General features: G+C 51.7%; 4 protein-coding genes across 4 annotated transcripts; 2 read left to right on the top strand and 2 right to left on the bottom strand.

Moving 5' to 3' along the window:
• The first annotated feature begins 61 nt into the window (after positions 1-61).
• CONPUDRAFT_97427 (20S proteasome subunit) lies at positions 62-1,470 on the top strand. The gene is made up of 7 exons (XM_007766407.1): positions 62-272; positions 322-472; positions 522-590; positions 641-783; positions 835-864; positions 915-1,155; positions 1,205-1,470. Exons 1-7 carry the CDS (start codon positions 99-101, stop codon positions 1,339-1,341), a joined length of 945 nt encoding a protein of 314 aa, XP_007764597.1. The 5' UTR covers positions 62-98; the 3' UTR covers positions 1,342-1,470.
• Positions 1,471-1,618: 148 nt separating this feature from the next.
• CONPUDRAFT_134795 (uncharacterized protein) lies at positions 1,619-5,926 on the top strand (the record flags this gene model as incomplete). Its single annotated transcript, XM_007766408.1, has 20 exons — positions 1,619-1,997; positions 2,053-2,097; positions 2,168-2,788; positions 2,841-3,067; positions 3,132-3,359; positions 3,413-3,461; positions 3,509-3,642; positions 3,695-3,789; positions 3,843-3,884; positions 3,939-3,995; positions 4,048-4,144; positions 4,208-4,310; positions 4,364-4,400; positions 4,449-4,470; positions 4,526-4,539; positions 4,589-4,928; positions 4,981-5,004; positions 5,057-5,132; positions 5,187-5,679; positions 5,740-5,926. 20 exons carry the CDS (start codon positions 1,619-1,621, stop codon positions 5,819-5,821), a joined length of 3,165 nt encoding a protein of 1,054 aa, XP_007764598.1. The 3' UTR covers positions 5,822-5,926.
• An 89-nt stretch (positions 5,927-6,015) lies between these two features.
• CONPUDRAFT_162258 (uncharacterized protein) lies at positions 6,016-9,889 on the bottom strand. The gene is made up of 4 exons (XM_007766409.1): positions 8,300-9,889; positions 7,062-8,089; positions 6,900-7,004; positions 6,016-6,842 (listed from the first exon to the last, which is right to left on the bottom strand). The coding sequence occupies exons 1-4, from the start codon at positions 9,663-9,665 to the stop codon at positions 6,435-6,437; spliced, it is 2,907 nt and encodes a 968-aa protein (XP_007764599.1). The 5' UTR covers positions 9,666-9,889; the 3' UTR covers positions 6,016-6,434.
• Positions 9,890-11,113: 1,224 nt separating this feature from the next.
• Positions 11,114-15,129, bottom strand: CONPUDRAFT_162259 (uncharacterized protein). Its single transcript, XM_007766410.1, has 13 exons — positions 15,112-15,129; positions 14,728-15,035; positions 14,062-14,665; positions 13,790-14,001; positions 13,193-13,728; positions 13,047-13,141; positions 12,838-12,987; positions 12,665-12,789; positions 12,390-12,616; positions 12,217-12,336; positions 11,913-12,165; positions 11,606-11,860; positions 11,114-11,552 (listed from the first exon to the last, which is right to left on the bottom strand). Exons 2-13 carry the CDS (start codon positions 14,924-14,926, stop codon positions 11,395-11,397), a joined length of 2,934 nt encoding a protein of 977 aa, XP_007764600.1. The 5' UTR covers positions 14,927-15,035; positions 15,112-15,129; the 3' UTR covers positions 11,114-11,394.
• Positions 15,130-15,329: the final 200 nt, after the last annotated feature.

The raw sequence follows: 15,329 nt of genomic DNA on the forward strand, positions 1-15,329 counted from the left end.
GCAAACAGAGCTAAATATTTGAGAAGGATACGCGTCTCGAGCCGCGTCATCTTGGCCTACAGGTACATTCGGTACACTCAACATATCTTCCAGACATCATGAACTCCCTTGTGGATCGGTTCGCATCATCCAGCTCAAACAGTATCTTCAACGCCAAAAACTTGCACGTTGTCGATGAAGATGACTGCTCCGATGGTGCATGGGGATCTCAGGCCGGCTTTGGTAGCTTAGCCAAGGGAGTCCCGTCCTTTGAAGTTCCCGCCGTCCCAGACGTGAGCTTTTATATGAATTCGCTACGTAGCATTACTAACGAAAAATCAGCCTTCTGCTTTCCTACGCTTGCATACCGATGATCATGCCGATCCTTCATGCAGAATCAAGATCCAGCACGGAACTACGACGCTTGCCTTCAGATTTAAGGGCGGTGTTATCGTAGCGGTTGACTCGCGTGCCACTGCAGGAAGTTATGTTGGTGGGTAGCTGTTATGAGAGCTTAGGTATGCGCTGATATCTCTCACAAGCGTCTGGTACGGTGAAGAAGGTGATCGAGATTAACCCGTACCTTCTGGGGACTATGGCCGGTGGCGCCGGTACGTCTTTGAACATAGTCAGATAAGAGGGATACTCAAATTTCAATTAGCTGATTGTCAATACTGGGAGACATACCTAGGCATGCATTGCCGCCTTCATGAGCTCCGTAACCGGGAGCGGATATCGGTGTCTGCTGCGAGCAAGTACTTGAGCAATCTCGTGTATGGCTACAAGGGAATGGGTCTGAGCATGGTAAGCATTCAATGATTGCCATCAGATTCAACACTCACCTACGCATTGCAGGGTACCATGATCTGCGGTTGGGACAAGACTGTACGAGTCATGAAACCCTTCTTGATACGAAACTAACGTCTCATGTGAAGGGCCCGGCTGTCTTCTACGTCGACTCTGACGGAACTCGACTCAAAGGCGACCTATTTTCTGTTGGTTCTGGCAGTACCTTCGCATATGGTGTTCTAGATCAAGGTTACCGGTGGGATATGTCCGACGAGGAAGCCCAGGAGCTCGGTAGAAGAAGTATCTATGCTGCAGGACATCGCGACGCGTTCTCTGGTAACACTGTGAACCTGTATCACGTAAAGGAAGAAGGATGGCAGTTCATTGGTATGCTCTTTGGCCCCGTGTTTTCGATGATGCTGAAGTCGTTTTCCAGGAAACTACGATATCTCCCAACTTCATTACGACGGCCCTGGAAACGTCGCTGGGTCTCCTGGACATGGCTATGGATACGAAACGCGTGTGGGGGGGCTTAGCTCAGCTAATCCGCCTGCTGTCGAGGCACAAGCATGAGTGTAGAGGTCTACAAGTGTGTGAATCGTGTATCAATAATAGTACCTTTTCTCTCTGTACTACATTCAGATGACATGGATTCGATGTCATGCCTATGCCCTTTGCCAATCCAACACGCGGAAGATGACGCGTTTTCACTTACTTACCCGTCGGTATGCTACCGTCGCTTGTGTACAATGATATCAGTGTGCTGGCTAGTGTGGGAGGACTGAGTCTAGCACCTCCCCTGAAACTACACCCTGAACATTTGTTCATGGTCTGAAGTTTCCCAGCTAACATGAAGCGGCTCTTCTCCAAATCGCAGAAAAGATCAAGCACCATTGGAGCTCCTGCCAGTGGTACGGTAGTATCGAGCTCATCGTCCTCAACAGCCCCCACAGTTGCGCACGCGAGCATCGCAGGTCTTCAACCGAGCTTGACTGTTCCACCTGTCCCCCATCCACGTCCCCACGAGTACATCTCAGTACTGGTTGCTGAAGAGGGTATATTGCTACGTCCCCACTTCCTCGGATCCGAACCACCTGAATGTCATGTTCGTGTCGCCTGGGGGCAGCTCGCGACAGTTGAGGAGGTGGATGGAGATGGAAATGTAGGAGCTGGCTGGGATGATGCTCTAGTCATCTATGGTGTACTTGGTGTCGTCACTCTTTTCAATGGTATGTGCGATTTGCCGCAGGAGATACCTAACCAAGCTAATCTCTACTTGTTTAGCCTCATATCTCCTCATAATCACCTCCAGGTCCGATATTGGGCAGTGTGAGTGACTTGGCGCCAACATGCTAATGTTGCCTTGTGCCCACATGTGCTTAACCAAGTCTGCTTGCAGTATTTGACGACATCCACAAAGTGTATGAAGTCAAAGGTGTTTCCGCCATCCCACTGGTGAAGGAGCGCGCAGAGGTCACTCTCAATACGCTCAAATCTCGCAACGCTCTTGCCACTCGTCCGAATATCACTGCTGCCATCTCTAGTGATGTTGCTAGCTACATCGGCACTCCCCCGAATTCTTCGGCACTGGCTGGTCCAGCTCAGCACGTTAAATTCTCTACACAAACCAATCCGGATGTTGAACGGCCCTCGTCTCCTGTTAGTGCGTCGTCGGGCGCCTCGACGCCGACTTCAGAAGACGACACCATGAATTCACCCGTCGCAAAGGCCATTGCTGACCGCCTTTCTTTCTGGAAAAGGCTATCAAAGCGGTTGACTAACGTACCAGAGTCTATTGCAGCAGAGGTAGATCAGCCTCTCCTCGACGAATCTGAGACTCTTGAGGAGATCATTAAGGAGTCTGAGGGCGAGCCGGCCAAGGTCATTGATTCTATATTGACTGCAACAGCACCTCCACCTGCCTCTGCTGAAGAAAAGCATATGGAATTAGAGGAGAAGGTGCTACGTGAGGTGATCCGTGAATTCTCTAAAGGAGGCATGTACTTTGCCTACAACTTTGGTAAGCACTTGCTCAAGCGATAGTGGTTGTAGCTCACGCCAAATTTTTGAAGATATCACTCGCTCTCTGCAGCATAAACAGGAGCAACATACCAAATCCCGACAACAAGATACCCTTCTTTCCGATTTAAATGTCTTGCCGAAGGATAAGAGCGTCGGCCCTTTAGACGAAAAGGTGGACGTGTTGGCAGAGCCTTTCCCTACTCTGCCTCTATGGCGCAGGATAAACCGACAATTCTGGTGGAACGAATGGCTATTAAAGCCGTTTATTGACGCTGGTGTGAGTGCTTATTTGCACAGCTCAAAGTTTCTGCAGTTCACGCTGCTTACGTCTCTTGCTTTAGTTACATTCCTACGTTCTCCCGATTATGCAAGGGTTCTTTCAAATATCCTCCTTTGAGCTTCCGGAAGACCCCTCTGCCCCGGATGAAGACGTCATACTACCTATTGACTATATGGTGATATCCCGGCGGTCGAGGGATCGTGCGGGTCTGCGGTATCAACGAAGAGGAGTTGATGACGAAGCCCGTGCGGCGAACTTCGTAGAAACGGAGACAATCATGAGAGTACAGGTAAGAGAGGTAGCTCAAAACAACCAGAGTTTGTGTTTAGACGTGCGTCTCAGCGGAATTCCACATCAAACATCTACAGTTACGTGCAAATACGAGGCTCAAGTACGACCTTCGCCCATTACTCGTGCATATGTTGATGCTGGGTTTAGTACCATTGTTTTGGACGCAGTCAGGTTATAGCATGAAGCCACCTCCCCTGTTATCGCCTGAGCGGACTGCAGACCAGAATCTAGACGCTTTGAAACGGCACTTCAAATACATTGTGCCTAAATACGGGCCTAATGTAAGCCAGGGACACTTACGGATAACATTGTCCCTTAACCAATGATTGCCAGACTATTGTCAACCTCGCAGAGCATCACGGGAAAGAAGGAGCATTGACTGCTGCTTACCGCACGTATGCCAATAAGCTTGATCCAAAAGAAGTCCGGTAAGTTTCTGAAAAAGCCCTTCAGTGGATATTTACCTTCATCTCCTCTCCAGCTACGTTGAATACGATTTCCATCAGGAGACCAAGGGCATGAAGTGGGTGCAGCTCGACTAATCTTAGGTTGGCCAAACTGCTAATGAAATTTCAAGGTATGAGAACATATCACACCTTGTAGATCAACTAGGCCGCGTTTTTGAAACCCAAGGGTACTTTACCCCATATTTCATCACAACTCCATCAATGCTAACAGGAATCCAGTTACTATTGGATCTCAAACAGCATGCTCATGTCAAAGCAGAAGGGCGTTTACAGGGTGAACTGCATTGACTGTCTGGATCGTACCAACGTGGTGCAGGTAGGACGCGCTGTTTTTAACTTTAGGGAAACATTGTAGCTGACATTAAATCTCTCCCTGTAGTCCGCATTAGCTAGACATGTTATGAACTTGCAGCTTGGTGCTGTCGGTTTGCTCAACCATACAGAAATGGGCAGATCGCAAGTAGATATGGTTTTTAATGACGGTGGGTATAATTGGTCTATATTCAGAAACATCGCCGAACGTTGAAATTCACAGTATGGGCCAACAACGGCGATGCCATTAGTCGCGAATAGTCAGTAATGAGATACCTGCGTGTCACCGGTTACTGACGTCGAAACAGTGCCGGAACTTCAGCTTTGAAGGTTAGAGAACTGGACTGCGCGAACTAGAGTCTGCTAATCATCACCTTCACTGTAGGGTGACTTTACGAGGTATGTCTATTTGCAACCAACCACTAACCAATTTTCAATACCTTTCAAGGACGGGCAAACGAGACCTTAGCGGCCTTCTCAATGATGGCGTCAACTCGTTGGCAAGGATGTACAGTGCTACATTCAGTGACTGGTTTAGCCAAACGGTCATAGACTTCATGCTGGGATACCGCACCATATCGGTGTTCTCGGAGTTCCTGCTGAAGTTGCAGTCTACTGACCCACGCGAGCTCATACGCCTGTCCAAGATTCGCGCAGAAGCCATTGCCACATCGGTCGCGCGCGTTTTAGAGGAAGGCGAGAGCCTTCTTTCCGGGTGGACAACGTTTGCCCCTGAAGAGCTCAATGTGAAGCTTGGAGACAAGTTTGAGGAGAAGATTTTGCTTCTTGTGAGTTGCATAACGATCACTATAACATAGCTGTCATTAACGTTGCTTCAAGAGCGTTCGTGCGTTGTACATCGTTGTGAGAAAGGCTATTTTATTAGCTTGTGGATTTCCCGGCTGAGGAATCCCAGAGCTATGATTATACCCTGGAGAAAGTCAAGATGTATACCCGTGTCCCCTTAGGAGATATTGTCAAAATTACGAAAGGTGAGCTCAGTATATTAGTTGAGGTGGCGAATACGGAAATTTAAACATGAAAAGGCGCATATATACTATCTCCCCTGGAAGAAACCAGCCGAGATCCAGTACAGAATGCTGGGTTTACGATCGAATGGATCCACAGCAAGGGTGTGACCACGCGGATGACGACCTACTCCTACAGAAATCAACTCGAAGACACTCCACCTCCGTCGGCATCGATTTTTCCAGCTGCAAAGTCAGGCACCTTGGACAAGCGGTTCTCCACGATACCCGGACGCTCATTCGCGCGGACGACTACGCTCTCTCGCATGATGTCAAAGGTATCTGAAGGCTTCTCGAACGAGACCAATTTTGGAGCATTCAAGGTGCTGCCTGTGGATCCTGCCCGTATACGTCGGGAATCGACCGCCGGATATGCAGAGCCTGCAGATGATCTTGCTGGCGCTACGACGTGCAAGGAAGTGGCGGATTTGATGGTTGAGACAATCGCCCGAGCGTGCGAGGACATTGGAGGGCACCATGAACATTTCGTTGTGGATGAAGACGTCGTCAGGTAAGCGAACTGGGATGACTAGGTGCAAAGGAACAAATCTGATCCATCGTTAATTTGCAGTGTAACTGAAGCTCAAAGGCACACAACCATGTATGCTAAGATGGAATATGGAATCAAGAGACTGTTGTGGCTAGGAGGCTAATTGTGCAACTAAACGACGGTCTTTGCGGACTTGATACTCATGTAGATACACAGATCAAGAACCAATTTGCAACATCTACTATACCACAATATATTTTTGCAAGACCATCGTGAATGATTGGATTACTCGGGGACCTTTACACTATCGTGAAAAGTTCCTCGAAGAGTGTAGAAGATGAGTAGCGAAAGTTGAGGGGGAAGGGGGGTGAAACGGCAACAAAAGAACAAGGTCGAGAAGATCCACAAAGCGAGTCCAAAGTCCGTCATGCAAATGCAACCTGAATGGCCCAGAAAACGAGATTTAGAGAAGAGAGATACGAAGCGGATGGGGGCCTCCGGCAAGAACAACAAGGTATATATCCGGGTATGAAGGGGGAATCGAAGTTGTGGGAATATATCCAATGAAGATGCGAATACATAGCGAAGAAGGCGAAGGAGTAATAGTAATGTCCAGTTGTGCTTGTGCGTAAGAGAGAAAATTAAAAGATAATAATAAAAGATGTGACTGCAGAGTGGTGCGTGCGTATGGTCCAGAGGTGAAATAGGTGTTGTGGGGAGGGAGTAGGTATGGTCCCCGATCGTTTGTCGCTCAGCCCTCGGGCATGTTCTTCCAATTAAAGAATGTCGAGTTCGTCATCCTCGTCTTCGTCAGGCGTCGCGCCAAGATCGATGAAGCGTGTCATGCGCTTCATCGCACGCATGTCGTCCCGGGCAGCCTCGAGTGCACCTCCGCGTAGCTGTGGTCCAAGTCGAGCAGCAGCGGTAGCACTGCCGTGACGGTCGCAGAACATCTGACCATCGATTTCCCAGTACTCAGCGAGCCGCTCGCTGCAGCCGCCCTCGTATTCACATAGCAAGTGCTGCGGGTGATACCGCCTTCCGGAGTGGGTGACGGCGCAAGGGCCTTCAATGGGTTGTCCACACGATACCGCGGAACAAAGCGAGTCATTCGCTTCATGGTAGTGATATGCGCAGAGAGGTTTGCCGTCGAAGACGTAGAACTCCTTGTCAGGGAAAGGTTTCTGAAGTGGAATGTTAGAACTCCGGTGTTGAAAGAGGGTTGTATATTATCAACTTACATGACACGCGTGGCAATTAAAGCAGTTCCGATGGTATTTGCCCTTAAGCTGGCCATCCGAGGAAGAAACAGCTTGTTTCTCAATGGGTAAATTACAACGACGGCACTGGTTCAGACGCGTCAGTACACACACCATACTGAGATGACAGTATCACCAGCTGACCTTGGGCAAATACAAGTTTTTCCAGCACTGCTCACACAGCACGCGCCCGCCATCCATCTCAATCCACCGTCCGTTCTCAATCTTGCTATCGCAGCGAGCGCAAGGCCGCTGTTTCTTAACGCGCTCCAGTGCGCGAGAAGCCTCGCCGTTTGCGCCGACACGCTCCGAGTGTGCGTGAGCGGGACTAGTGTGAGAGCGAGTCGGGGGTTTTGGAGTCTTGTGCTCGGGTGCGGGGCCGGGCACAGTGTTGGAGCGCTGTGCCTTCGCTTTGCCCTTGGACATAGAAGCGAGCACGGAGCCGGACGAGGTCAGAGACACAGACGCGCCCTCTTCAAGGAGCGTCTCCATCGCGCGCTCGAGCGCACCGCCACGTATTGTATTGGTGGTCGACGTACCACGCGAGTGACTCGTGCCCTCTCCCGAGGAAGAAGAGGAAAACATGGACCCTGCCGAATCCTGGCGCACGGGCCGCCTTACGTTATCGCTTGACGACATGGTTGGGAACTTGACGGTCGATGCGTTTGAGGACTTCCGGACGTTGAGTGGGGTAACGACGGGAGTATCATCCTCATCGTCATCTGCATACGCGAGGCCCACCTCCGACTCAGTTGCTGTTGAATGGCGGTTGGCGTTTTTGGAGCGACCGTGTTCTTCAGAAGTCAGGGTTGTGTAAACACTCTCGTCATCACTACCATCATCTTCAGGCCGCTTCTTGTCCATATATGCATCCAAGAAAGGGACATGAACGCCATCGGATGCAGAAACCTCTGATTCGTAGCTGAAGCGACTATTGAATGGATTCGACACTGGCGAGGGCGTCCTTGACGGAGAGGCAATGCGCACGTGGTCCGACACTTCATCGGGGGATGCGGAATGTTGATGTGATTTGCCACTGGCCAATGATACGCTCGGGAAAGCACCACCGGTGGGAGTCGTGCTGCCCGATGGCGAAACCGGCGATACAGGATGAGGAGACACGGGAGAGCGCGAGTGCAGCGAGTTTGGTGATAAGGGGGGAGTAGTCGCAGCTAATAGAAAGACGGATATGTCAGCCAACGTTCATCAGAAGCTTGCCAAGGAAAACTCATGTAATGAGATGGATGAAGAAGGAAGTCAAGGAACCATAAGGCGTAGGTGTAGATCCGGTACCGAACAGAGGAACGGCCCATAAAACCTTCACCGCGACGCATATATGCGCCTAGATAACTCTTTTCCCGGTACAAGTATCAGATACTCACATCGCATCCCGTTTTTCATGGTTGCGTCGATATCCAGGTATCCAGGCGCGTTCGGACGCAAGCTCTGCTGTGCAGGCTGATGCATATGGGCACCGTACGGACCCATCACACCGGTACCTTGATTCATTGGCAGAGTGAACAGTCCAGCACGCGCAGCAGCAGCAAAACCACGCCGGCCTACGCCTGCCATGCCAGCTTCCCCTCCACTCTTCGTGTCAATATCAGTACCCATCCTGCCTTGCTCTGCTTTTGCTGGAGGTATCTGAGGAGCGTTGACAAGGGAAGGGCCACCCTGCGCAAGACGCATACCGGAGCTATGGCGAGGCGGGGGTTGGATAACCTGTCCCGAAGGAGCAGGAGAGGCACGTCGGTCAAGGGATGGCCGGGGAGCATCCGTTGAAGGACGACTCTGACCATCGACCGACGGTCGGCGGCCATCAAAGGTCGGTCGAGGCGGCTCTAAAGATGGACGCTGGCCATCAACGGATGGCCGACGGCCGTCAAACGATGGATGAGGTGGCTCGAGGGACGGACGTGGCCCGTCCATGGATGGTCGACGGTTGTCAAAGGACGGGCGGGGAGGCTCAAGGGATGGGCGACGTTGCGGATCGAGCGAAGGTCGTGGAGCGGAAGAGGGCGCGCGAGGTCGACTTTCAAGCGTAGGCCGAATCGAACTGGCATTGGAAGGCGTCCGCAATCGTCCTAGCGGTGGCGGAAGGGGCATGGGCGGCTGAGGAGCCGGTGAGAGGTCCCTCCTCGCTAGGGACGCGCCTCTAGGCCGACCAAGGACAGGCGGTGGAGTAGGGCTATCAAAGGGATTCGGGAGGGCAGTCGAGGGGGGTGTTTTGGGTGTTTGGACTGAGGGACCATCGACGGCACGGACCGGGGTAGAGACGCGTTCTGGAGGGCGTCTGTTAGATGATAGTGATACAGGTAAGTTTGGTCGGCCCGAGGATTGCTGTTGTCTGAATGACACGGAGGAAGGAGCGGCTGGGCTGTTGACTCTAGGAGTGGGTAGTGTAACATTATTCATGGTGGGTGGTAGGCGTTGAAAAGGATCGTCGTTGGACAGGTCATCAACGTCAGCAAGTGATGTTTGCTGTCTGTGTGTAGCTGGCAGTGGCTGTTGCTGTTGCTGAGTAGGTGTTACTGTCTTGTGCGGGATCAGATTTTGTAACTTTGATGAAACGAGCGAAGGAGCCTGGGTCGACCTTGACGGCTGGCTAGGTAAGGGAGGTACGGGCTTGCAGACATGTCCACCGAGCTCGCTGAAAGGGACAGGCTGAGAACAAGTCGTACATTTGACTGTCGGGAGGAGCTGGGATAGCCTGGGCTGGGACTCTGCAGGTTTGAGCAACTGGGCCATGGAAATTACAAAAAACGAGCGACTGTGGCCGGTTGAGGAGAGTGGGCAGAGGTGCCCGGTGAGCGAGTGTGGGAGGAGGGAGGGTGTTACTGGGTAACTGTGGCTACTGCAACTCGGAATCAGAGTTCGCTGTGGACGGAGACCTACGGAGACAGCGAGCGCTCTGACATGAATCTAGCTTTCTCAGTCTGGGGAGAACGTGGGCTGGCGCGCGTCGGAGAGCTGCTATAGGTTGGATCTTAGGTGCGGTACCGTCCGTCCGCCGCCTCGCCTGGCCATCGCTAGCCCGCTTATGGTCCATGTCATGTCGCGACTCGCTGCTTCTTCGGTCCCAGAGTCTCGTATCCGCATCACACATCACTCACCCGACTCTCATCCACCCAGCCTCCTCCAAGTTCTCGTCTTCCCCCCGCCCGCGCTTGCTTTACTTAGTGCGACAGCCCTTGACATTTCGACGCCGAAAGCGTCAAATACGTTCTTTGACTACCACAAAAGAGCTCCCAGAGGAGGAACAATAGCTAGGCCACTACTGTCATGTCCCATCATTCCAGCATTCGCTGAGCTGTCAACCTGTTATTTCCCTTGCTGACTAATAATAGCTTGTCCTCCTCTTGGCAGAATCCGCCTGGTTGATCGTATTGATCTCCATCAGTCCCCATAATAATATTTTAGGATGAGTCCTTATGCTGTCATGCTCCCGCGACCTGTATCGCCCTCAATTCTTGCAAGCTATGCTTTGATGCTCATTGGCCGCCACATCAACGCAACGTTCAAATCAGCAATCAGCACCTCATGCTCAAGAAGGCTCAAGACAAACCAGGACAAACCCATCGTCATGATCACTTCCCACACGCTGACATTCGCCATTGGTCGGCCGCAATGTCGTCCAGAAAGTCGGTCCGAGTGGGACGACTTCAACTTGTCGTGCGTACACGATAGGCTCCGAGATGGTCCAGATCCCCACTTTCACTTCCCGCGCACTCAATACGGGAAGTCGAATTTGTCTGTCCTTGCGTGGCGTGAATGCCGTTAGCGGGACCCAATTCGGTGGATCATCCAATCCTCGGTGACGTGACGTCGTCAACGTCGATCCTCGGAGCACCTACATCTTCGTTTTCATCCCGAGCAGCGAGTCGAGTTCTCTACATCCCACGACTGGCCTTCGGCTTGAGCTTGAAGGCTGAACCGATAATGCTTCCTTGCCAATCTTAATTCTTCCGTGTGGTACACGTATCAATTGCAATTGCAAACGCGAACTGTGGCTCCATCGAATGAGGGACGATCCCCGACTGATAACGAATGCACTGAAACGGATCATCGCTCAAAGTAAAACAGGGCGTCCGTTCAGCGCATCAGAAGCATGATGCCGTACCTTGCATATTTCACCAACACCTTGGAGAGTATAAAGGCATCCCCTGGCCTTGAATATCATAGGAGTACGGGGTATTGTTTCTTCAATGTGTTAAGGCTAATAAAGAAGACTAGAAATACAGTGTATGCACTTAGAGGAGAGAATTCGTTATCAATAGTGACCTAGATATGACGTGGATACATATGTATGATTGCTCGTGTAGGAGGAAAGCGAGGCATAGCACTGCAGGATCCGGATCGCAGCTAGGCGGTGAGATTAGCTGGACAATAGTATAGTCACTGCGTTTAATCCATCTCCCTGCTCCTTTTCTACGGCCGACCATGGTCCCACCAACTCCGCCTGCTGCGAGAACAAGCGCTACGAGCCCTGCGGACTTACTTGCTGCTGCTGCTGCTGCTGTTGCTGCGGTGATCCCGCAGTGTTACCACTGGGACCTTGCTGCGTATCTCGTTTCTCAAGCCCGGGGTTGCCGCCTTCACTGTTGTTGAACCTCGAAAAGAACGAGTCCCATTGGCCTGATGACACTCAAGTCAACGGACGCACACGGCAGCCAGTGAGAGTCACGTACCCCAATCGAACATGCCTCCTGGGATGCCCTCCAACAACCCCACGTCGGCCATGGCAAACTGCTGCAGAGTGTTCGAAGCCTGTGGAACATCTAGAACGTTCAACACTTGCACGTTCCCCTGGGTTTGTCCTAACGGATTGTTAAGGGAAGGATTCATGTTCGCAGTTATATCGGACCGTCCCCCGGCACCAGGCAGCGGTGTGATGGTCACCATCGATGTATTTCTCTGGGGAGACCCAGGCTGTTCTGCTTGCGCTAGCAGAGTGTCAGTCAGGCCGTGAACTCTCGTCGCATGCACGAGACTCACCCCCGTCCAACTCATCATCTGACGAAGTAATAATCGTACCTTGTAGCATGTCCTCATAGGCGCCATCTTTCGCGGCGTCTCCATGAGCGACAAACACGCCTCCTCCTGGTCGAGATGGATCTTTCTTATATTGCAATGATCCCATTGGAGGTGGCTTCCCTTTAACACCCCCGGTCGGATTCAATGGAGGCTTGTCGAGTGGGAGGGGCGGACCTTGCGTCGCCTCATAGAGAAGTGCAATAATTTCTGCGGTCTAGTGCCAAAACTTCCAGCCCATGCCATTAAGGGAATAAGAGCGCCGTACCTTTCTCCGAGCAGACATATGGTCCGGTGATATCGAGCTCTCCCATCGCCTGATGCAGTCGCGGAGCTTACAGAGCTTCTCCGCGGCCTCGTTATCCTGACGCCGTGCCCAAGTATGATACTGGCGCAAAGTAAGATGGCTACTAAAACAGAGCAAAAGCGACACGTGCTTACTTGAACAAGGGCGCATGACGTCGCGGCATACGCAACGAGAAGCCAAGAATCATACACATTCTCGTGCTTGTCGAGCCAGTCAATGGCCTCGCCCGTCAATAACACGAGGTTACTCCAATTCTCCACGGTCAACCCAAATTTGAGGTGGGCAGGACATGAATATGATATCCGCATGAAGACACGCCAGAAGATCATGCAAACACACGAGTAGAAGAGATGAAGCAGACCTGATACTCCTTCAGAATCTTTATTCATGCGCTATCTGCCATACGTACCTGCATCTCGAGGTGTATCCGGTCCTTTGTATTGAAGATTGAGGGGTAGGTTAGCTTTCCAAGATTCGAGATCTGCCAACAGAGTGATCAAATGCTCGTCCGTTGCAAACATCAACCCAGAAGGACTGCATAAAGTAAGCGAACGGAACGAATCAGAATGTGTTGAGTTTTACCTGTATATCGTCTTGAGGACACGTCCTAAGATGACGCTAAGTCTCACGAGCTCGTTCATGTAGAGGTCGCCAGCTTCACCCGAAGTAGGGAGGCGAGCGTCACAGTCCTGGACATCAATCATGTACGGGTGGCCGTATGTGAGACTAAGCCTAGAAACGGACATTGGTGTGAGCAACGGTCGAGATGCGAGGCTGTGAAGTGAACTAGCCATCGGTCACAAATGACGCATACCCCCCAGAGCCTCCGTCTAACGTCAATGTTTTGCTTGACTGACTCTGCACGATGCAACCCCAAATCTTGTGCCTATATTAATCATGAGAATCCTTCCTAACAGAAAAATCAGCACCAACAGACCATCCTAATAGCAGTCCCGAGCCGGACCCACAACGCGGATAGTGCATTAGGGACAAATTGCGAATGGCTGTCGCCCGCCATGCTTAGAATGAGCAATGCCTGGACGTTGGCGATGGAGGCAGTGGACAAGACATCATCGGCTTTGATGATATTGTTGACGATAAATCGAATCGAGTCAAAGACGGTTTGAGGGACTTCTCGCCTTGTAGCTGCCACGAGACAAATAGAGTAAAGCAAGACCGGCGAAGGTGAGGACGAGCCCAGAAATTCCTCCTTAGTGATGACAGGCAGCATGGGCGCAATTTCCTGGAAGTAGACGTTTACAAGCTTTTCAACGACGTCCTTCTCGATCCGAATGTCGGTATGCTTTGGGTGAGGCACTTGCTTGTCCTCTACGGGCTTGTTCGAAACCGAAATAACACCGTCACCGTCATTAGACACTTCCCATGTGTGATGGTATCGTTGATCGTAATTTTCATAGATGCGTGAGTTGATAGTAGCCTGGGAATGAAGGAGATGCACCGCGGTTGTTGGCCCTAGTGCGAGAGAGCGTTAAAAATTGAAGGGCCAATCACGTAATGATGAACTAGCACAAACCGAAAACCCGTCGGTCGGAGTTTTGGGGGTCGTTGGACGGAGAAGATGTACGACGCCTGAGCTCTGCTGATTTTTCCTTTTCAGCAGCTTCATCTTCCAATTTCTTCTTCTTGAAACGAGTCTCTGTGATTGGCAAGAAAAATGTGCACTCAAAACCGTACTGCTTGCAATGTTGGCACAACGGGGGCTCGGTGTCTGCCAGGACATCGCACCTTGATTATTACGATTTTGAATTAATATTTGGCTACCCATGTGGAAGAGGAGTGACGAACCTAATTTTCCGGCTCCTGCAGCTATCGCAAGCCCGCTGAGTCTTTGTCCGCTTCTTACTCATTTCCGAGGCCGTGGGAGCACTCGTCGTAGGCGTTGTTGACTTGCCACCAGTGTCGGTGCCCTCGGGATCAGACTCCCTGTCCGTGTCCTTACTGCGTCCTCCGTCACCCTTGCGTTTACGTTTACTGCCCTGCGAGGCTAAGGGGGGAGCCTGCTGCACTGGAGAAGGGGTGGGGGTCGCGTGTGCTGCCTGTTCATGATGTTCCTGCACCCCCGAGTTAGGTCGTGGATGAGAGTACATCATCATCTGCGAGTAGGGGGAATAAGGCGCATATCCGTGCGGGGCGGGAGGCGGGTAAGGAGCGGCATGCATCGGATAATAGCCGGGATGGCCGGTCATGGGTGGCTGCTGACCACCGGTAGAGCCAGTAGAGCCAGACGCTCCATAGGGGGAGGAGAGATGCTGCTGGTGCTGGGTGAACGGAGAAGGGTTGAGCGGGTAATTTGGATTCATGATATACGGAAAGGGAGACGGATAGGCGGGGAAGAGGGGAGCACGAGGGAGTTGTGCTCTAGCAGCGTCTGAATAATGCGAGGGAGATGCTGTCAAGAAGCAAGGAGCATTGTCTGAGTATAAGTTCAAAAATTGGATTACCAGGACATACTACTGTCAAGTTGTGCCGACCGGGGGTCGGAGTTTGTTGCTTGGGAGCGACGGCGAGGTGTTTCGGCTGCCGCCCTGGAAGTTGTAGTCTCGCCCGCTTTCTTTGATCGTGGCTTTCGACTCGGAGGGGGGGAGGCACTCGGCTCTGGCGGCTCGGACTGAGGATCGCTGGACTTTGGGTCCCGGACGGACGATTCCATAAGTCAGACAGATATATGTTTGGCTCAGACGTAATTTGGTCCGATTTCGCCGAAAATATGTAAAGATCGTCTCGAGATCCCCTTACACGTCCAATTTGACGTAATAGATCTGTCTCAAATCCCCTGTCATCAGCAAGACATGCTTCACCAATATCCCCCAGTCGCAGTTTTCTGCTGCCGCTCACCTTGCTTCTGCTCAGCGGACACCGGTGGGCGTGGTAGGGAGGGAGCGAGTACCTCTAATGCCGCCGTCTCGGCTCCCCTATGATTGAATCGGAGATTCTATTTTGGATGTCCGTGAGATAGACAGGGTCGTCGGCCGGAGGGAAGCAACTGAAAGGTGCCATATGTTCTTGCATCACCGGCAATCGGGGGTGACGTTGTCCTTGCCTTGTGCCTGGAC

The sequence above is a fragment of the Coniophora puteana genome, assembly GCF_000271625.1.
Source record: "Coniophora puteana RWD-64-598 SS2 unplaced genomic scaffold CONPUscaffold_2, whole genome shotgun sequence".
NCBI lineage: Eukaryota > Fungi > Basidiomycota > Agaricomycetes > Boletales > Coniophoraceae > Coniophora > Coniophora puteana.